Genomic DNA, 24,663 nt, shown 5'->3' with positions numbered 1-24,663 from the left:
ATTCTATCAGCCAATCGGAATTGAAGGGACGCCATCTTGGATGACTTCACTTAAAGGTACCGTCATTTAGTCGTCAGATGAAGACAGAAGAGGAGAGGATGCTCCGCGTCGGATGTCTTGAAGATGGACCCGCTCCGGATGGATCAAGATAGAAGATGCTGTCTGGATGAATAGTTGTAGTAGGTGGCGCAAAACAAGTTGCTATTCCCAATGTGTCTTACTGTAAATATGTGTGATAATATGTGGGCTCAATATATGTTAATGTTTTGATGAGTCCTAATTTTATATTCTCTTTTGGAAAAAAATGGATGTTGAAACTATTTAAGAAATAAATATGATCCTTTATTTGATTATGGTAAATTTACCCAATAGTAGTGATGCTAAAAGTACAGTTAAACAAAAATTATTACAATTCCTTCAAAGTTTAAAAAATGACACCGGTGTGTCTATGTATAAAAATGTACATAATATATAAAAAATAAATTAAATTAAAATAATAACGTTGAAATCTTATAATTTATACAGTTTTGGGTTTATCACAAGTTGTAATTTCTAACACAATGTTTGTAAATACAATTTTATAGTGGATAAAGCAATAGTTGCTGTATAGTTCATATAGGATGCTTTGTTTCAAGTTCAGCTATGCAATTGAGATCTTATCTTAGGCAACTATATATCAAATGTAGAGGTATGTTGGTGCGATTTTTATCACACTATAATATAAGTATACAAATTAGTACCTTGAAGTGTATCTGTTTGATATCACTTTTGTGAGATAATTGCAGTTAAATAAACGCTGCTATGCCAGTGTTTTGATTAAGTTTCAAGATCAAGCTGGTGGCAGTTCTGTATGAGCTGCTGGCGGTTAAATAAATGCTGCTTTGGTTTCCTCTTATTAGGTGGGCTTATCTGTTTGCTGCGAGAAAATTCACTTTTATATAAGTGTTTGGGTAGTTGTCGTGGCCGCTCAGTTACCTTATCCTTTGTCGGTCAGTGACCGATCGCGCTCTTAAGGGTTTCTTGGTGGGATCTTTGTTGCGGTTAAGTGCTAACCGTTTGCTGATGTTTAAGTATCTCCGGTTTTTCTATTCTGTGGCTTGTCTGTCGGTCAGTGACCGATCACGATGGTATGGTTGTTGGATAACCTCCTGATGTGGAATTTTTGCGTGCCTTTCCGGTCTGTTGTTCCCAGGTTTCTTAGATGTCGGTCAGTGACTGATCTGGGTGCTGAAATGTGGTTGTTGGGATAAGTAGAAAGTTTGTAGGATAAGTAGAAAAAAGTATTTCTAGTTATCAATGTGATCTTTGCGGTTAAATATATGCCGCTCAGTGGGAACTTGAATATTTCAACTGGGTATAGCTGGTATTCACTTTGTCTTCTCAAATCCCCTTAATATTCAAGTTCCCACTGAGCGGCATATATTTAACCGCAAAGATCACATTGATAACTAGAAATACTTTTTTCTACTTATCCTACAAACTTTCTACTTATCCCAACAACCACATTTCAGCACCCAGATCAGTCACTGACCGACATCTAAGAAACCTGGGAACAACAGACCGGAAAGGCACGCAAAAATTCCACATCAGGAGGTTATCCAACAACCATACCATCGTGATCGGTCACTGACCGACAGACAAGCCACAGAATAGAAAAACCGGAGATACTTAAACATCAGCAAACGGTTAGCACTTAACCGCAACAAAGATCCCACCAAGAAACCCTTAAGAGCGCGATCGGTCACTGACCGACAAAGGATAAGGTAACTGAGCGGCCACGACAACTACCCAAACACTTATATAAAAGTGAATTTTCTCGCAGCAAACAGATAAGCCCACCTAATAAGAGGAAACCAAAGCAGCATTTATTTAACCGCCAGCAGCTCATACAGAACTGCCACCAGCTTGATCTTGAAACTTAATCAAAACACTGGCATAGCGGCGTTTATTTAACTGCAATTATCTCACAAAAGTGATATCAAACAGATACACTTCAAGGTACTAATTTGTATACTTATATTATAGTGTGATAAAAATCGCACCAACATACCTCTACATTTGATATATAGTTGCCTAAGATAAGATCTCAATTGCATAGCTGAACTTGAAACAAAGTATCCTATATGAACTATACAGCAACTATTGCTTTATCCACTATAAAATTGTAGCTACAAACATTCTGTTAGAAATTACAACTTGTGATAAACCCAAAACTGTATAAATTATAAGATTTCAACGTTATTATTTTAATTTAATTTATTTTTTATATATTATGTACATTTTTATATATAGACACACCGGTGTCATTTTTTAAACTTTGAAGGAATTGTAATAATTTTTGTTTAACTGTACTTTTAGCATCACTACTATTGGGTAAATTTACCATAATCAAATAAAGGATCATATTTATTTCTTAAATAGTTTCAACATCCATTTTTTTCCAAAAGAGAATATAAAATTAGGACTCATCAAAACATTAACATATATTGAGCCCACATATTATCACACATATTTACAGTAAGACACATTGGGAATAGCAACTTGTTTTGCGCCACCTACTACAACTAATTATAACTCTTTAAACTTTGGGATAAAGTTTACTTCAGGTGTGCTAGATTCCCCACCAGCTAGACAGTCTAAACCTACCAAACATTCAGTACTAATTATCCCCTGGCTGTCTGGATGAAGACTTCTGCCGAGGACCTCTTCTTCCCGGCTTGGATGAAGACTTCTGCCCGGTTGGGTGAAGACGTCTCAAGGTAGGGTGATCTTCAAGGGGTTAGTGTTAGGTTTTATTAAGGGGGGATTGGGTGGGTTTTAGAGTAGGGTTGGGTGTGTGAGTGGTGGGTTTTAATGTTGGAGGGGGGTAATGTATTTTTTTTTACAGGTAAAAGAGCTGATTACTTTGGGGCAATGCCCCGCAAAAAGCCCTTTTAAGGGCTATTTGTAATTTAGTATAGGGTAGGGCTTTTCATTATTTTGGGTGGCTTTTTTATTTTATTAGGGGGATTAGATTAGGTGTAATTAGTTTAAAAAACTTGTAATTATTTTTTTTACAGTTAAATAAAATAAACTATTTTAGTGTAGGGAATTAATTTAATTATAGTGTAGTGTTAGGTGTAATTGTAACTTAGGTTAGGATTTATTTTACAGGTAAATTTGAATTTATTTTAACTAGGTAGCTATTAAATAGTTAATAACTATTGTACCTAGTTAAAATAAATTCAAAGTTGCCTGTAAAATAAAAACAAACCCTAAGCTAGCTACAATGTAACTATTAGTTATATTGTAGCTAGCTTAGGGTTTATTTTATAGGTAAGTATTTAGTTTTAAATAGGAATAATTTAGTTAATTGTAGTTATTTTATTTAGATGTATTTAAATTATATTTAAGTTAGGGGGGGTTTGGGTTAGACTTAGATTTAGGGGTTAATACATTTAATATAGTGGCAGCGACGTTGGGGGCAGCGGATTAGAGGTTAATAAATATAGGTAGGTGGCGGCGATGTTAGGGACGGCAGATTAGGGGTTAATAATATTTAACTAGTGTTTGTGATGCGGGAGTACGGCGGTTTAGGGGTTAATGTATTTATTATAGTGGCGTTGATCTCCGGTTCGGCAGATTAGGGGGTTAAACATTTTTATTTAGTGTTTGCGATGGGGGGGGGGGCTCGGTTTAGGCATTAATAGGTAGTTTATGGGTGTTAGTGTACTTTTTAGCACTTTAGTTAAGAGTTTTATGTTACAGCGTTAAACCATAAAACTACTGACTTTTAAATGCGGTACCAGTCTTGACAGGATAGGCTGTACCGCTCACTTTTAGGAAGACTCGTAATACCGGCGTTTTGCAAGTCCCATTGAAAATATGGGATACGCAATTGACGTAAGTGGATTTGCGGTATTTTCGAGTCGGCGGAAAAAAAAGTGAGCGGTACATCTTTACAGTGGTGGCCTTTTCCTCTCCCTTATGTGGATGCTAAATTATTGTTTGGAATCTCTCGTTGAGGTGCTTGGGCTGTATTATTTATCCCTAAGCACCGGCGAGAGAATCTCAGTCCGATCAATGCTTCTCATTGTATCATCTGTAAAGATTAAGTCTCTCCACTAAATGCATCTAGTTTTGTGCTTTGTAACCTAAAGAAGCAAACGTCTTACCAAGGTGTTCAAAATGCTGCAAAATGTGTAAAGCAGCCCCAGGGGCAGAACTTTTTTTTTTTTTTTTTCCACTTTCTGCAGTTTTTTATTTTTTTGGCAGCTTTTTTTGTTGCAGGTCATTTTGCAATTAAATTGTAATTAGGCAGTTGGAGCAAAGAACCAACTGAATTGCAATGTGTTGGTTAACTGGATGATAAAGCATTTTAGTATTTATAGTTTATTTCAGCATCTGATAATTGCATTGCAAATTAGTTTTTAAAATGTCTCCTTTGTATAATCTTTTTCCTCTTGCTCTAAAATCACATAAATAGGTAAAAATGATAAAACGGGAACGTTGTCTTACAAACAGGAGTCACAGTTGTGCAGACAGGGAAAGGCTAGGGGTGAAAAAATCCCTGAGAGCCAGTCCTCAATCAATGCTCTTCCGCTTTGCATCGCTGCTCTGTATTTGATTGTTCTCTTCAAACAGAACTTTTCCTTAGCACAGTTCATTCAGAGCAAACTTACACAGGGCAGCCAGGGCACAGTGCTGTTTGAAGACAACAGCCTGATGTGGAGCAGTGCTGCAAAGTAAAGCGCCAATGTCCTTTTCTCCAACATAGGTGTGTCCGGTCCACGGCGTCATCCTTACTTGTGGGATATTCTCTTCCCCAACAGGAAATGGCAAAGAGCCCAGCAAAGCTGGTCACATGATCCCTCCTAGGCTCCGCCTACCCCAGTCATTCTCTTTGCCGTTGTACAGGCAACATCTCCACGGAGATGGCTTAGAGTTTTTTAGTGTTTAACTGTAGTTTTTATTATTCAATCAAGAGTTTGTTATTTTAAAATAGTGCTGGTATGTACTATTTACTCTGAAACAGAAAAGAGATGAAGATTTCTGTTTGTAAGAGGAAAATGATTTTAGCAACCGTTACTAAAATCGATGGCTGTTCCACACAGGACTGTTGAGAGGAATTAACTTCAGTTGAGGGAACAGTGAGCAGAATTTTGCTGCTTGAGGTATGACACATTCTAACAAGACGATGTAATGCTGGAAGCTGTCATTTTCCCTATGGGATCCGGTAAGCCATTTTTATTACAGACAGTAAATAAGGGCTTCACAAGGGCTTTTTAAGACTGTAGACATTTTCTGGGCTAAATCGATTCATATATAAACATATTTAGCCTTGAGGAATCATTTTAATCTGGGTATTTTGTAAAATAATATCGGCAGGCACTGTTTTGGACACCTTATTCTCTAGGGGCTTTCCCTAATCATAGGCAGAGTCTCATTTTCGCGCCGGTATTGCGCACTTGTTTTTGAGAAGCATGACATGCAGTCGCATGTGTGAGGAGCTCTGATACATAGAAAAGACTTTCTGAAGGCGTCATTTGGTATCGTATTCCCCTTTGGGCTTGGTTGGGTCTCAGCAAAGCAGATACCAGGGACTGTAAAGGGGTTAAAGATAAAAACGGCTCCGGTTCCGTTATTTTAAGGGTTAAAGCTTCCAAATTTGGTGTGCAATACTTTTAAGGCTTTAAGACACTGTGGTGAAATTTTGGTGAATTTTGAACAATTCCTTCATACTTTTTCGCAATTGCAGTAATAAAGTGTGTTCAGTTTAAAATTTAAAGTGACAGTAACGGTTTTATTTTAAAACGTTTTTTGTACTTTGTTATCAAGTTTATGCCTGTTTAACATGTCTGAACTACCAGATAGACTGTGTTCTGAATGTGGGGAAGCCAAGGTTCCTTCTCATTTAAATAGATGTGATTTATGTGACACAAAATTTAGAGAAAATGATGCCCAAGATGATTCCTCAAGTGAGGGGAGTAAGCATGGTACTGCATCATCCCCTACTTCGTCTACACCAGTCTTGCCCACTCAGGAGGCCCCTAGTACATCTAGCGCGCCAATACTCCTTACTATGCAACAATTAACGGCTGTAATGGATAATTCTATCAAAAACATTTTAGCCAAAATGCCCACTTATCAGCGTAAGCGCGACTGCTCTGTTTTAGATAATACTGAAGAGCATGAGGACGCTGATGATATTGTTTCTGAAGGGCCCCTACACCAGTCTGAGGGGGCCAGGGAGGTTTTGTCTGAGGGAGAAATTTCAGATTCAGGGAAAATTTCTCAACAAGCTGAACCTGATGTGATTACATTTAAATTTAAGTTGGAACATCTCCGCGCTCTGCTTAAGGAGGTGTTATCCACTCTGGATGATTGTGAGAATTTGATCATCCCAGAGAAACTATGTAAAATGGACAAGTTCCTAGAGGTCCCGGGGCCCCCAGAAGCTTTTCCTATACCCAAGCGGGTGGCGGACATTGTAAATAAAGAATGGGAAAGGCCCGGTATACCTTTCGTCCCTCCCCCCATATTTAAAAAATTGTTTCCTATGGTCGACCCCAGAAAGGACTTATGGCAGACAGTCCCCAAGGTCGAGGGGGCGGTTTCTACTTTAAACAAACGCACCACTATACCCATAGAAGATAGTTGTGCTTTCAAAGATCCTATGGATAAAAAATTAGAAGGTTTGCTTAAAAAGATGTTTGTTCAGCAAGGTTACCTTCTACAACCAATTTCATGCATTGTCCCTGTCACTACAGCCGCGTGTTTCTGGTTCGATGAGCTAGAAAAGGCGATCACTAGTGATTCTCCTCCTTATGAGGAGATTATGGACAGAATCCGTGCTCTCAAATTGGCTAATTCTTTCACCCTAGACGCCACTTTGCAATTGGCTAGGTTAGCGGCGAAAAATTCTGGGTTTGCTATTGTGGCGCGCAGAGCGCTTTGGTTGAAATCTTGGTCAGCTGATGCGTCTTCCAAGAACAAATTGCTTAACATTCCTTTCAAGGGGAAAACGCTGTTTGGCCCTGACTTGAAAGAGATTATCTCTGATATCACTGGGGGTAAGGGCCACGCCCTTCCTCAGGATAGGTCTTTCAAGGCCAAAAATAAACCTAATTTTCGTCCCTTTCGTAGAAACGGACCAGCCCCAAGTGCTACGTCCTCTAAGCAAGAGGGTAATACTTCTCAAGCCAAGCCAGCCTGGAGACCAATGCAAGGCTGGAACAAGGGAAAGCAGGCCAAGAAACCTGCAACTGCTACCAAGACAGCATGAAATGTTGGCCCCCGATCCGGGACCGGATCTGGTGGGGGGCAGACTCTCTCTCTTCGCTCAGGCTTGGGCAAGAGATGTTCTGGATCCTTGGGCGCTAGAAATAGTCTCCCAAGGTTATCTTCTGGAATTCAAGGGGCTTCCCCCAAGGGGGAGGTTCCACAGGTCTCAATTGTCTTCAGACCACATAAAAAAACAGGCATTCTTACATTGTGTAGAAGACCTGTTAAAAATGGGAGTGATTCATCCTGTTCCATTAGGAGAACAAGGGATGGGGTTCTACTCCAATCTGTTCGTAGTTCCCAAAAAAGAGGGAACGTTCAGACCAATCTTAGATCTCAAGATCCTAAACAAGTTTCTCAAGGTTCCATCGTTCAAAATGGAAACCATTCGAACAATTCTTCCTTCCATCCAGGAAGGTCAATTCATGACCACGGTGGATTTAAAGGATGCGTATCTACATATTCCTATCCACAAGGAACATCATCGGTTCCTAAGGTTCGCATTCCTGGACAAGCATTACCAGTTCGTGGCACTTCCTTTCGGATTAGCCACTGCTCCAAGGATTTTCACAAAGGTACTAGGGTCCCTTCTAGCGGTGCTAAGACCAAGGGGCATTGCAGTAGTACCTTACTTGGACGACATTCTGATTCAAGCGTCGTCCCTTCCTCAAGCAAAGGCTCACACGGACATAGTCCTGGCCTTTCTCAGATCTCACGGATGGAAAGTGAACGTAGAAAAGAGTTCTCTATCTCCGTCAACAAGGGTTCCCTTCTTGGGAACAATAATAGACTCCTTAGAAATGAGGATTTTTCTGACAGAGGCCAGAAAAACAAAACTTCTAAACTCTTGTCAAATACTTCATTCCGTTCCTCTTCCTTCCATAGCCACCTGTCTGCAATCCACATCCCAGGAGTGGAAAATTGGGAAGTGGATTTTCTGATTCGTCAGACATTACATCCGGGGGAGTGGGAACTCCATCCGGAAATCTTTGCCCAAATTACTCAACTGTGGGGCATTCCAGACATGGATCTGATGGCCTCTCGTCAGAACTTCAAGGTTCCTTGCTACGGGTCCAGATCCAGGGATCCCAAGGCGACTCTAGTAGATGCACTAGTAGCACCTTGGACCTTCAAACTAGCTTATGTATTCCCGCCGTTTCCTCTCATCCCCAGGCTGGTAGCCAGGATCAATCAGGAGAGGGCATCGGTGATCTTGATAGCTCCTGCGTGACCACGCAGGACTTGGTATGCAGATCTGGTGAATATGTCATCGGCTCCACCATGGAAGCTACCTTTGAGACGAGACCTTCTTGTTCAAGGTCCGTTCGAACATCAGAATCTGGTCTCACTCCAACTGACTGCTTGGAGATTGAACGCTTGATCTTATCAAAACGAGGGTTCTCAGATTCTGTTATTGATACTCTTGTTCAGGCCAGAAAGCCTGTAACTAGAAAAATTTACCACAAAATATGGAAAAAATATATCTGTTGGTGTGAATCTAAAGGATTCCCTTGGGACAAGGTAAAAATTCCTAAGATTCTATCCTTTCTTCAAGAAGGATTGGAGAAAGGATTATCTGCAAGTTCCTTGAAGGGACAGATTTCTGCCTTGTCTGTGTTACTTCACAAAAAGCTGGCAGCTGTGCCAGATGTTCAAGCCTTTGTTCAGGCTCTGGTTAGAATCAAGCCTGTTTACAAACCTTTGACTCCTCCTTGGAGTCTCAACTTAGTTCTTTCAGTTCTTCAGGGGGTTCCGTTTGAACCCTTACATTCCGTTGATATTAAGTTATTATCTTGGAAAGTTTTGTTTTTGGTTGCAATTTCTTCTGCTAGAAGAGTTTCAGAATTATCTGCTCTGCAGTGTTCTCCTCCTTATCTGGTGTTCCATGCAGATAAGGTGGTTTTACGTACTAAACCTGGTTTTCTTCCGAAAGTTGTTTCTAACAAAAACATTAACCAGGAGATAGTCGTGCCTTCTTTGTGTCCGAATCCAGTTTCAAAGAAGGAACGTTTGTTGCACAATTTGGATGTTGTTCGCGCTCTAAAATTCTATTTAGATGCTACAAAGGATTTTAGACAAACATCTTCCTTGTTTGTTGTTTATTCTGGTAAAAGGAGAGGTCAAAAAGCAACTTCTACCTCTCTCTCTTTTTGGATTAAAAGCATCATCAGATTGGCTTATGAGACTGCTGGACGGCAGCCTCCTGAAAGAATCACAGCTCATTCCACTAGGGCTGTGGCTTCCACATGGGCCTTCAAGAACGAGGCTTCTGTTGATCAGATATGTAGGGCAGCGACTTGGTCTTCACTGCACACTTTTACCAAATTTTACAAGTTTGATACTTTTGCTTCTTCTGAGGCTATTTTTGGGAGAAAGGTTTTGCAAGCCGTGGTGCCTTCCATTTAGGTGACCTGATTTGCTCCCTCCCTTCATCCGTGTCCTAAAGCTTTGGTATTGGTTCCCACAAGTAAGGATGACGCCGTGGACCGGACACACCTATGTTGGAGAAAACAGAATTTATGTTTACCTGATAAATTACTTTCTCCAACTGTGTGTCCGGTCCACGGCCCGCCCTGGTTTTTTAATCAGGTCTGATAATTTATTTTCTTTAACTACAGTCACCACGGTATCATATGGTTTCTCCTATGCAAATATTCCTCCTTTACGTCGGTCGAATGACTGGGGTAGGCGGAGCCTAGGAGGGATCATGTGACCAGCTTTGCTGGGCTCTTTGCCATTTCCTGTTGGGGAAGAGAATATCCCACAAGTAAGGATGACGCCGTGGACCGGACACACCGTTGGAGAAAGTAATTTATCAGGTAAACATAAATTCTGTTTTTAAGACCTGGTTAGCAGCGGGAGCATCTATGTCAAGGTTTGTGCTCTGCCCTTTAACAAGCTTCTGTTTGACTGGAGCCCATATGAAGAGGAAAGCCTCACCCTTCTCCTTCCTGTCTCTCCCCAGAAGCTCTTCCTTCTGACATCCATCCTCCTTACGTTCCAGCTGCTGACAGAGCCTTCCTGGAAATCCAGATCTTTCTCTTGGTCTCTCCCTAACTCCACCACAAAGCTTCATGTTCCATCTCTGCACCCTCCTGTAAAACCCTGGTTTGTTGGCCACCTAGCTCGTTTCATTAGGTTTAGTCCATCTCTCTCACATTTGGTTTGTGAAATATTTTGATCAGGATACAAAGCCGCTTCCCCCTTTCAGAAAATGTATTTTAGAATGACACTGCCATTTTTGCAGCAATGGATCTGGGACAAATACATGTGCCATAGGCCTTCACATACCCCTCTACCCTTTAGGTGAAGTTCTTTTGCTTGTGGGCACACTTTTTTTTTCTATTTGTGGCTTGCCCTTGGCATCTTTATGCCCCTACACTACATTCTAGTTACTGCCTCATCTTGTGGTCTAAGCTTAGATCATAGTGTAACACCTGTGTCTACATGGTTAGATGCTAAACATTTGCTAAAGACCTGCATGTCTTGTCACCAGGATCCGTTTCCTATTAGTCATTTTGTGTCTTAGGCCTAACTCTCATATTGTTTGTAAACTCCCCACAATCCTCCTCTTCAGGTGCTGTCATGGTTTCACGGTGAGTAAATTCTTGTAAGAACATGTATAGTTAATTCTATTTGTTCATAATGAATGAGAGGGAATAGTATAGCAACGTTGTGTAATGTAGGTTCGTTAAACCTCAGTGTAAAACCTTAGCCGTGCTGAGTCACAATGAGGGCAGCAAGCTTTTGATGTTTACGGTGCTGTGCACTGATGCCACTAGAAATAATCTGTTGCATTCACAGTTGTGGTTACTCTTTAAAAGGATAATCTGCGCAGGCAGCAAAAAGGAGCGGTGACGGTCTGTAGACCATTTCTTGAGCTCCAGCGCATGGATAATTGGGAGCACGCTAAAGGGGAGAATATTGTATTAACCCCTTAATGACCACAATGTACCCTGTATGTCACTGGTCGTTAAGGGTTTTTTCAGGACATAATAGCACAAGTCTAGCAAGAACACACTATTAATGCTCTCCCTCCAGCAGGCTTTGTGGAATAGAGCAGTCTCAACGCTGGTGGCAAGACCGCGCTATAAAACAATCAAGTCCCAAAAAAAGGCGAGCGACATACAGGGTACATCGCTGGTCCTTAAGGGGTTAAAGCGCGCCTTTAAAGGATCTCTACCAAGTAACTCTGTTTTCTTAAAGTACCTGGTCTGTGTGGGAGTGAAAAAAATGCCAGCTCTATTTTTATAAGGTGTAAAATTACAACAGGTTAACAGGATGAGAAGGTAAATGACTTAAAGGATCAGTCAACACAGTAGATTTGCATAATCAACAAATGCAAGATAACAAGACAATGCAATAGCACTTAGTCTGAACTACAAATGAGTAGTAGATTTGTTTTCTGACAATTTTAAAGTTGTCTTTTTCCACTCCCCCTGTACCATGTGACACCCATCAGCCAATCACAAATGCATACACGTACCACGTGACAGCAATATACACACTTATTCTTGCACATGCTCAGTAGGAGCTGGTGACTCAAAAAGTATAAATATAAAAAGACTGTGCACATTTTGTTAATGGAAGTAAATTGGAAAGTTGTTTAAAATTGCTGCTCTATCTGAATAATGAAAGTTTAATTTTGATTGTGTCCCTTTAAGTACTGGGGTTATATGATGGTTATTTACTGCTGTTTTGTACCAGAATTGTTATTTACAAATATGTTGTTCGTGTTTCAGTCCGCTGCAGCTTCTCTTCTAGCAAACGCTTCACCTCTGACCCTCATGGCACCGCAGCTGTCTGTCACAAATTCTAACGTGACCCCTGCCTCGCTGAGCCCCTTTGGAATGCTTGGCGGACTTGTCCCTGTCACGATGCCATTCCAGTTTCCGTTGGAGCTACTTAGTTTTGGAAGTGACGCTGCCGGCGTAACATCCCCTGGTTCTACCTCAGCAGCTTTTCATCACAACCTCACTCAGAGTAAGAACTGCTGAATCTTGTGAAACAATATCCAATCCGATGTGGCTTTGTATGTAATTAGTATCTAAACTGTTATATTTACTGTCAATCTTGATATAGTGAGAGCAGAAGTGCCCCCAGTATGTGAGCACCTGCTACAGGCCCGAGGGCACTAATATCACAATAACTGCATCAGAAGGTTAACATGAGGGAGCTTTATGTGTAGTTAACCCTTGATATTACGTTTGTTCACACAGTGTAGTCTGTATTATGTGCCCCCTCACCTAGCTGTGCAGATGCAGTGGGCACCTCCCTCTGTCTCATCCCTTTCATCTTCCATTCTGTGTGTCACTTTCTCTGGGTGCTCTGGTTCGGTAGTCACCATGTTCTTCCATCTCTCCACTCCTTTAGATTTACTGAAAGGTTTACAGACGACCTCCCCGCACACTCCCACTGTCTCTCACGCCGGTTTGCCTGCTCACTTGCAGCAAGCGTTCACAGGTAAGCGGACTGAGCCCTCTCATGGTAGCTAAAGGGAAAGAGGTAACGCCTTCTGAAAGCTCTCAAGTCTTAGAGATGCGATATATAAATACATTTCCCTGAGCGAGCAGCATACTGACTGTAAATACTAGATGGGTTGTGTAATTACTCACATACATACATTTCCCTGAGCGAGCAGCATACTGACTGTAAATACTAGATGGGTTGTGTAATTACTCACATACATACATTTCCCTGAGCGAGCAGCATACTGACTGTAAATACTAGATGGGCTGTGTAATTACTCACATACATACATACATACATTTCCCTGAGCTAGCAGCATGCTGACTGTAAATACTAGATGGGCTGTGTAATTACTCACATACATACATACATTTCTCTGAGCAAGCAGCATGCTGACTGTAAATACTAGATGGGCTGTGTAATTACTCACATACATACATACATACATACATTTCCCTGAGCTAGCAGCATTCTGACTGTAAATACTAGATGGGTTGTGTAATTACTCACATACATACATTTCCCTGAGCAAGCAGCATGCTGACTGTAAATACTAGATGGGTTGTGTAATTACTCACATACATACATTTCCCTGAGCGAGCAGCATGCTGACTGTAAATACTAGATGGGTTGTGTAATTACTCACATACATACATACATACATTTCCCTGAGCGAGCAGCATGCTGACTGTAAATACTAGATGGGCTGTGTAATTACTCACATACATACATACATACATACATACATACATTTCCCTGAGCGAGCAGCATGCTGACTGTAAATACTAGATGGGTTGTGTAATTACTCACATACATACATACATTTCCCTGAGCGAGCAGCATCCTGACTGTAAATACTAGATGGGCTGTGTAATTACTCACATACATACATACATACATACATTTCCCTGAGCAAGCAGCATGCTGACTGTAAATACTAGATTGGCTGTGTAATTACTCACATACATACATACATTTCCCTGAGCGAGCAGCATGCTGACTGTAAATACTAGATGGGCTGTGTAATTACTCACATACATACATACATACATTTCCCTGAGCGAGCAGCATGCTGACTGTAAATACTAGATGGGCTGTGTAATTACTCACATACATACATACATACATACATACATTTCCCTGAGCGAGCAGCATGCTGACTGTAAATACTAGATGGGCTGTGTAATTACTCACATACATACATACATTTCCCTGAGCGAGCAGCATGCTGACTGTAAATACTAGATGGGCTCTGTAATTACTCACATACATACATACATTTCCCTGAGCGAGCAGCATGCTGACTGTAAATACTAGATGGGCTGTGTAATTACTCACATACATACATACATACATACATTTCCCTGAGCGAGCAGCATGCTGACTGTAAATACTAGATGGGCTGTGTAATTACTCACATACATACATACATACATACATACATACATTTCCCTGAGCGAGCAGCATGCTGACTGTAAATACTAGATGGGCTGTGTAATTACTCACATACATACATACATTTCCCTGAGCGAGCAGCATGCTGACTGTAAATACTAGATGGGCTGTGTAATTACTCACATACATACATACATACATTTCCCTGAGCGAGCAGCATGCTGACTGTAAATACTAGATGGGCTGTGTAATTACTCACATACATACATACATACATACATACATACATACATTTCCCTGAGCGAGCAGCATGCTGACTGTAAATACTAGATGGGCTGTGTAATTACTCACATACATACATTTCCCTGAGCGAGCAGCATGCTGACTGTAAATACTAGATGGGCTGTGTAATTACTCACATACATACATACATTTCCCTGAGCGAGCAGCATGCTGACTGTAAATACTAGATGGGCTGTGTAATTACTCACATACATACATACATACATACATACATACATTTCCCTGAGCGAGCAGCATGCTGACTGTAAATACTAGATGGGTTGTGTAATTACTCACATACATACATACATTTCCCTGAGCGAGCAGCATGCTGACTGTAAATACTAGATGGGCTGTGTAATTACTCACATACATACATACATTTCCCTGAGCGAGCAGCATGCTGACTGTAAATACTAGATGGGCTGTATAATTACTCACATACATACATACATTTCCCTGAGCGAGCAGCATGCTGACTGTAAATACTAGATGGGCTGTGTAATTACTCACATACATACATACATGCATACATACATACATACATTTCCCTGAGCGAGCAGCATGCTGACTGTAAATACTAGATGGGTTGTGTAATTACTCACATACATACATACATTTCCCTGAGCTAGCAGCATGCTGACTGTAAATACTAGATGGGTTGTGTAATTACTCACATACATACATACATACATACATTTCCCTGAGCAAGCAGCATGCTGACTGTAAATACTAGATGGGTTGTGTAATTACTCACATACATACATACATACATACATTTCCCTGAGCAAACAGCATGCTGACTGTAAATACTAGATGGGCTGTGTAATTACTCACATACATACAGTACATACATACATTTCCCTGAGCGAGCAGCATGCTGACTGTAAATACTAGATGGGTTGTGTAATTACTCACATACATACATTTCCCTGAGCAAGCAGCATGCTGACTGTAAATACTAGATGGGCTGTGTAATTACTCACATACATACATACATAGATACATTTCCCTGAGCGAGCAGCATGCTGACTGTAAATACTAGATGGGTTGTGTAATTACTCACATACATACATACATACATTTCCCTGAGCTAGCAGCATGCTGACTGTAAATACTAGATGGGTTGTGTAATTACTCACATACATACATAGATACATTTCCCTGAGCGAGCAGCATGCTGACTGTAAATACTAGATGGGTTGTGTAATTACTCACATACATACATACATACATTTCCCTGAGCGAGCAGCATGCTGACTGTAAATACTAGATGGGCTGTGTAATTACTCACATACATACATAGATACATTTCCCTGAGCGAGCAGCATGCTGACTGTAAATACTAGATGGGCTGTGTAATTACTCACATACATACATACATTTCCCTGAGCGAGCAGCAAGCTGACTGTAAATACTAGATGGGTTGTGTAATTACATACATACATACATTTCCCTGAGCGAGCAGCATGCTGACTGTAAATACTAGATGGGCTGTGTAATTACTCACATACAATTCAACCAAACAAAACCGGGTGAGTAAAACAATCTGGAACTTTATTTCTTCATTTTAAAATAGGCAACACGCTATTAAAAACATATAGCACAGACAAGGGAGACTAGTCTGACATGTTTCGGCCTTGACTGGCCTTAATCATAGACACTTTAGTCACAGTAAATGGGGCGGCTATTATACCACCCACCTTGATTTCATTGGCTGTCTGAGCTAAAATTGAATTGTTACACCTGCTATCCTGTATACTGGGTATGTGTAAAATAATTGCTTAGTAAGTGAGATTTTTGTTAGCATTGTTAGGTACCTCTGTCTGAACTTAGTGTGTACATTCATAGTTTACTACCCCCAATGTGCTAAATGTGTAATCATAAAAGTCTTATAATAACATATCTTAAGCGCTACGGACCTTGCTTGAATGGTATATTTACACAGACACCATCCAATCATGCCATCTAGCATGATATTGCTGTATCTCCACTTATTTGACTAATACACCATAAGCTAGGGTAAAAAGTAAATATTACAATGTACTCTAAATAAATGTAGTCCAATGATTATTATCCCAACTAGATCTAAGCTTAATACTCTTACTCACATACATACATACATACATACATTTCCCTGAGCGAGCAACATGCTGACTGTAAATACTAGATGGGCTGTGTAATTACTCACATACATACATACATACATACATATATACATACATTTATTTCCCTGAGCTAGCAGCATTCTGACTGTAAATACTAGATGGGCTGTGTAATTACTCACATACATACATACATACATACATTTCCCTGAGTGAGCAACATGCTGACTGTAAATACTAGATGGGTTGTGTAATTACATACTGTGACAGACCCTTCTGTCAGGACTGAAGGAGTTAACTGTGTTTAGCTTTAAGAAACTATTTTCTAAACACAAGTTGCTGGCTCCAACCATAATTTAGTTAGTGATAAGAATTCCATTGTTTGATCACCCTCAGAGAGAAAACGCCTAAGTGATAAGAAGAGCCAAGGGTGTCTTGTTGTTGAAGTGTTTAAGTAATATAATTCTATTGTATCATATCAAAGGGCTTGTTCCCTCCATGTAATGTACAACAGTCTTTCAACCCCCATCTGGGTCAGACCTGCATAAATACTAGGCATAGCCTTTAATAAATGTCATTCTGTTTTAAACCTGAAATGTGGAGCTTGGTCTCATGTTTGAGGGGAAACTGATCGGGGTTGTGAATTGCTGATTGTCTATGCAGGACATTGTCATCTGGTATTAACCCTTGGTATCCTGTTGGTACCGTAACAATTGGTGGCAAGCGACGGAATGAACCTTATCGCCCAGAAGAGCAACTACACATGCCAGTAACCTCAGGAAGAGGGGGATTATTACAATACTGACTAAGATGGAAAGCGTACCAGGGACAGAAGGAACCAATGGGCCCAGCATAGCAGACAGAACCCCCGCAGAAGCAAGCTTTGATCGGGCGGTTAAAATAAGACTGGCACATTATGGCCCCAACCCATCTGCGGAAATTATCGACCGGGTCATAGCAGCTGTGGAGGCCAACCTACTTCGCCAAAGCGGCGCTGCAGCAAACCCAGTGGAAAAGAGAAAAGTAAATTTTGCAGCTTTTAAAAACTTCCTGGAAACAGAAGGAGAGATTGATGGGTACCTTGCGGATTTTGAGAGGCAATGTGCACTACACAAGGTACCCGCAGAGGACTGGGTCATGATATCCGGAAAATTATCCGGCCGGGCCAGTGAGGCTTTTCGGGCCATTCCAGATGAGGAAGTCGGGGATTATAATACTGTAAAAGAGGCTCTGCTCTCCAGGTATGCGGTTACACCGGAGGCATACCGGAGGCGGTTCAGAGACACTGTTAAATTAGCTGGTGATTCCTACCTTGAGTGGGCATGTAAGGTGCACTGCACAGCAGCTCACTGGATAGCGGGGTGCCAAGCCGTATCTGGGGAAGAGGTGCTGCAGCTATTCCTGATGGAACATTGCTTCGACAAGTTACCCGCAGGAGTTCGAGAGTGGGTTCGAGACCGTAAACCCTCCACCCTGCATGAAGCGGCTCGCTTGGCAGATGAGTATACGGATGCCCGCAAACTGGACACTGCTACCACTAAGCTCCCTGCTAGAGTGGAGTACAGACCCCCAGTCACCCCAGCAGCTGCCAGTTACCAACCCCCGGCGCACCGCTATACCACACGGCCTTTGGCCACGAACTACCCTCAGAGAGCCCTGTTCAATTTGCAACTAGGGCACAAAAGACCAGAGTGTCCCCTAAACGCAGCGAACCAAGCGCAGTCCTGGAGAAGACCCGCCGGCGGAATCCCACGTAATCCTCAGCCTGCGGCCCGCTACATAGAGGCGCAAGAATGCTGGAGCATCCTACATGAGGCAGACCTTGTGCAAGCTGCCCACCGGAATAACCGGCAACTGGTTAAAGTGAATGGGAAGAAGGTCAGTGGTCTACGGGATACTGGTGCTACCATGACCTTGCTTCAAAAGAACTTGGTGTCTGAGAAACAGTACACTGGAGACACTATGGCTGTGAGGGTAGCAGGGGGCGATGTGTTCAGCCTACCTGTTGCCAGGGTACATTTGGATTGGGGAGTGGGCGCTAGACCTGTGAATGTGGGGGTCAAGAAGGACTTACCTGCTGATGTTCTTCTTGGAAATGACTTGGCCCCCCTTGTTTCTGCCTACGCTCCTATGGGTCCCGCTGATGTTAACCCTGTGACTACCCGTGCCCAGATCCGTGCAGCAGAGACTGACCCACCTGCTGCTAAGCCCCAGGATGCTGAGCTCAGTAAATCTCTATCCGCTATTGATATGTGGAGGTCCCGTTACAATGCACTGATGAAGGAGAAGAGGAGCGCAGAGGAAAAAGCACGTTTAGAACGTGAATCTCTGCTAGACAAGCTGCACCGACAGACTGCAGAAAACACCAGCTTGAGAGTGGGACATGAAACCTTAAAGACAAACTTAGCGACACTTGAGGAGAAGCTGACGCTGGCTCATAGTGAGGTGCAGCAACTCAAGGGCACCCTATGTCAGTATGAAGGGATTGTGGATACCTATAAAGAGCAGGTACAGAAAACTCGTAAAGAAGCTGATGGGATTTTGAAGGACTGTTTGGCCCTGGTCTGGGCACTGAGGAATTTGAACCCTTGTTTGTATGGACAGGAATTCTCTCTCATAACGGGAATACAGATGGATTGTCCCAGCAAACTGACATGCCTACCACATCCTAGTCCGGTCATCCCCAGGTTGACCCGCAAAAGGGTCAAGCCGGGTCTGCCGGAGTGTTCCACAAGGGGGGAGCTATGTGACAGACCCTTCTGTCAGGACTGAAGGAGTTAACTGTGTTTAGCTTTAAGAAACTATTTTCTAAACACAAGTTGCTGGCTCCAACCATAATTTAGTTAGTGATAAGAATTCCATTGTTTGATCACCCTCAGAGAGAAAACGCCTAAGTGATAAGAAGAGCCAAGAGTGTCTTGTTGTTGAAGTGTTTAAGTAATATAATTCTATTGTATCATATCAAAGGGCTTGTTCCCTCCATGTAATGTACAACAGTCTTTCAACCCCCATCTGGGGGGGGGGGGGGTCAGACCTGCATAAATACTAGGCATAGCCTTTAATAAATGTCATTCTGTTTTAAACCTGAAATGTGGAGCTTGGTCTCATGTTTGAGGGGAAACTGATCGGGGTTGTGAATTGCTGATTGTCTATGCAGGACATTGTCATCTGGTATTAACCCTTGGTATCCTGTTGGTACCGTAACACATACATACATACATACATACATACATACATTTCCCTGAGTGAGCAACATGCTGACTGTAAATACTAGATGGGCTGTGTAATTACTCACATACATACATTTCCCTGAGCGAGCAGCATGCTGACTGTAAATACTAGATGTGCTGTGTAATTACTCACATACATACATACATACATACATACATACATACATACATTTCCCTGAGTGAGCAGCATGCTCACTGTAAATACTAGATGGGTTGTGTAATTACTCACATACATACATACATAGATACATTTCCCTGAGCGAGCAGCATGCTGACTGTAAATACTAGATGGGCTGTGTAATTACTCACATACATACATACATGCATACATACATTTCCCTGAGCTAGCAGCATTCTGACTGTAAATACTAGATGGGTTGTGTAATTACTCACTTACATACATACATACATACATACATACATACATTTCACTGAGCGAGCAGCATGCTGACTGTAAATACTAGATGGGTTGTGTAATTACTCACATACATACATACATTTCACTGAGCGAGCAGCATGCTGACTGTAAATACAAGATGGGTTGTGTGATTACTCATACATACATACATACATACATACATTTCCCTGAGCGAGCAGCATGCTGACTGTAAATACTAGATGGGTTGTGTAATTACATACATACATACATTTCCCTGAGCGAGCAGCATGCTGACTGTAAATTCTAGATGGGCTGTGTAATTACTCACATACATACATACATTTCCCTGAGCGAGCAGCATGCTGACTGTAAATACTAGATGGGCTGTGTAATTACTCACATACATACATTTCCCTGAGCGAGCAGCATGCTGACTGTAAATACTAGATGGGCTGTGTAATTACTCACATACATACATTTCCCTGAGCGAGCAGCATGCTGACTGTAAATACTAGATGGGTTGTGTAATTACTCACATACATACATACATACATACATTTCCCTGAGCGAGCAGCATGCTGACTGTAAATACTAGATGGGTTGTGTAATTACATACATACATTTCCCTGAGCGAGCAACATGCTGACTGTAAATACTAGATGGGTTGTGTAATTACTCACACACATACATACATACATTTCCCTGAGCGAGCAGCATGCTGACTGTAAATACTAGATGTGCTGTGTAATTACTCACATACATACATTTCCCTGAGCTAGCAGCATTCTGACTGTAAATCCTAGATGGGTTGTGTAATTACTCACATGCATACATACATACATTTCCCTGAGCTAGCAGCATGCTGACTGTAAATACTAGATGGGTTGTGTAATTACTCACATACATACATACATACATACATTTCCCTGAGCGAGCAGCATGCTGACTGTAAATATTAGATTGGTTGTGTAATTACTCACATACATACATATATACATTTCCCTGAGCGAGCAGCATGCTGCCTGTAAATACTAGATGGGTTGTGTAATTACGTACGTACGTACATACATACATACATACATACATACATACATTTCCCTGAGCTAGCAGCATGCTGACTGTAAATACTAGATGGGTTGTGTAATTACTCACATACATACATACATACATACATACATACATTTCCCTGAGCGAGCAGCATGCTGACTGTAAATACTAGATGGGTTGTGTAATTACATACATACATACATTTCCCTGAGCGAGCAGCATGCTGACTGTAAATACTAGATGGGCTGTGTAATTACTCACATACATACATACATACATACATTTCCCTGAGCGAGCAGCATGCTGACTGTAAATACTAGATGGGTTGTGTAATTACTCACATACATACATACATTTCCCTGAGCTAGCAGCATGCTGACTGTAAATACTAGATGGGTTATGTAATTACTCACATACATACATACATACATACATTTCCCTCAGCGAGCAGCATGCTGACTGTAAATACTAGATGGGTTGTGTAATTACTCGCATACATACATACATACATTTCCCTGAGCGAGCAACATGCTGACTGTAAATACTAGATGGGTTGTGTAATTACTCACATACATACATACATACATACATACATACATACATTTCCCTGAGCGAGCAGCATGCTGCCTGTAAATACTAGATGGGTTGTGTAATTACTCACATACATACATACATACATACATTTCCCTGAGCGAGCAGCATGCTGACTGTAAATACTAGATGGGCTGTGTAATTACTCACATGCATACATACATTTCCCTGAGCAAGCAGCATGCTGACTGTAAATACTAGATGGGCTGTGTAATTACTCACATACATACATACATACATACATACATACATTTCCCTGAGCGAGCAGCATGCTGACTGTAAATACTAGATGGGTTGTGTAATTACTCACATACATACATACATACATACATTTCCCTGAGCAAGCAGCATGCTGACTGTAAATACTAGATGGGCTGTGTAATTACTCACATACATACATACATAGATACATTTCCCTGAGCGAGCAGCATGCTGACTTTAAATACTAGATGGGTTGTGTAATTACTCACATACATACATACATTTCCCTGAGCGAGCAGCATGCTGACTGTAAATACTAGATGGGTTGTGTAATTACTCACATACATACATACATACATACATTTCCCTGAGCTAGCAGCATGCTGACTGTAAATACTAGATGGGTTGTGTAATTACTCATACATACATACATACATTTCCCTGAGCGAGCAGCATGCTGACTGTAAATACTAGATGGGCTGTGTAATTACTCACATACATACATACATACATACATACATACATATATACATTTCCCTGAGCGAGCAGCATGCTGACTGTAAATACTAGATGGGTTGTGTAATTACTCACATACATACATACATTTCCCTGAGCGAGCAGCATGCTGACTGTAAATACTAGATGGGTTGTGTAATTACTCACATACATACATACATACATACATACATTTCCCTGAGCAAGCAGCATGCTGACTGTGAATACTAGATGGGTTGTGTAATTACTCACATACATACATACATTTCCCTGAGCGAGCAGCATGCTGACTGTAAATACTAGATGGGTTGTGTAATTACTCACATACTTACATACATAGATACATTTCCCTGAGCGAGCAGCATGCTGACTGTAAATACTAGATGGGTTGTGTAATTACTCACATACATACATACATACATTTCCCTGAGCGAGCAGCATGCTGACTGTAAATACTAGATGGGTTGTGTAATTACTCACATACATACATACATACATTTCCCTGAGCTAGCAGCATGCTGACTGTAAATACTAGATGGGCTGTGTAATTACTCACATACATACATACATACATATATACATTTCCCTGAGCGAGCAGCATGCTGACTGTAAATACTAGATGGGCTGTGTAATTACTCACATACATACATACATACATACATACATACATACATTTCCCTGAGCGAGCAGCATGCTGACTGTAAATACTAGATGGGTTGTGTAATTACTCACATACATACATACATATATACATTTCCCTGAGCGAGCAGCATGCTGACTGTAAATACTAGATGGGCTGTGTAATTACTCACATACATACATACATACATACATTGATACATTTCCCTGAGCGAGCAGCATGCTGACTGTAAATACTAGATGGGCTGTGTAATTACTCACATACATACATACATACATACATTTCACTGAGCGAGCAGCATGCTGACTGTAAATACTAGATGGGTTGTGTAATTACTCACATACATACATACATATCCCTGAGCGAGCAGCATGCTGACTGTAAATACTAGATGGGTTGTGTAATTACTCACATACATACATACATTTCCCTGAGCGAGCAGCAAGCTGACTGTAAATACTAGATGGGTTGTGTAATTACATACATACATTTCCCTGAGCGAGCAGCATGCTGACTGTAAATACTAGATGGGCTGTGTAATTACTCACATACAATTCAACCAAACAAAACCGGCTGAGTAAAACAATCTGGAACTTTATTTCTTCATTTTAAAATAGGCAACACGCTATTAAAAACATATAGCACAGACAAGGGAGACTAGTCTGACATGTTTCGGCCTTGACTGGCCTTAATCATAGACACTTTAGTCACAGTAAATGGGGCGGCTATTATACCACCCACCTTGATTTCATTGGCTGTCTGAGCTAAAATTGAATTGTTACACCTGCTATCCTGTATACTGGGTATGTGTAAAATAATTGCTTAGTAAGTGAGATTTTTGTTAGCATTGTTAGGTACCTCTGTCTGAACTTAGTGTGTACATTCATAGTTTACTACCCCCAATGTGCTAAATGTGTAATCATAAAAGTCTTATAATAACATATCTTAAGCGCTACGGACCTTGCTTGAATGGTATATTTACACAGACACCATCCAATCATGCCATCTAGCATGATATTGCTGTATCTCCACTTATTTGACTAATACACCATAAGCTAGGGTAAAAAGTAAATATTACAATGTACTCTAAATAAATGTAGTCCAAGGATTATTATCCCAACTAGATCTAAGCTTAATATTCTTACTCACATACATACATACATACATACATTTCCCTGAGCGAGCAACATGCTGACTGTAAATACTAGATGGGCTGTGTAATTACTCACATACATACATACATACATACATACATACATACATACATTTCCCTGAGCGAGCAGCATGCTGACTGTAAATACTAGATGGGCTGTGTAATTACTCACATACATACATACATACATACATACATACATTTCCCTGAGCGAGCAGCATGCTGACTGTAAATACTAGATGGGTTGTGTAATTACTCACATACATACATACATTTCCCTGAGTGAGCAACATGCTGACTGTAAATACTAGATGGTTGTGTAATTACTCACATACATACATACATACATACATTTCCCTGAGTGAGCAACATGCTGACTGTAAATACTAGATGGGTTGTGTAATTACATACAT

The 24,663-nt window shown here is 41.0% G+C and overlaps 1 protein-coding gene across 2 annotated transcripts in view; it reads left to right on the top strand.

Moving 5' to 3' along the window:
• UBN2 (ubinuclein 2) overlaps positions 1-24,663 on the top strand; it is a 265,262-nt gene that overhangs the window by 198,926 nt on the left and 41,673 nt on the right. For both annotated transcript variants that reach the window (XM_053721337.1, XM_053721336.1), the window contains 2 exons: positions 12,006-12,246; positions 12,637-12,726. In XM_053721337.1, coding sequence (XP_053577312.1) covers positions 12,006-12,246; positions 12,637-12,726 — 331 coding nt within the window. The remainder of the gene's footprint in view (positions 1-12,005; positions 12,247-12,636; positions 12,727-24,663) is intronic.

The sequence above is a fragment of the Bombina bombina genome, chromosome 7, assembly GCF_027579735.1.
Source record: "Bombina bombina isolate aBomBom1 chromosome 7, aBomBom1.pri, whole genome shotgun sequence".
NCBI lineage: Eukaryota > Metazoa > Chordata > Amphibia > Anura > Bombinatoridae > Bombina > Bombina bombina.
This window is presented reverse-complemented; position numbering and strand designations above follow the sequence as displayed.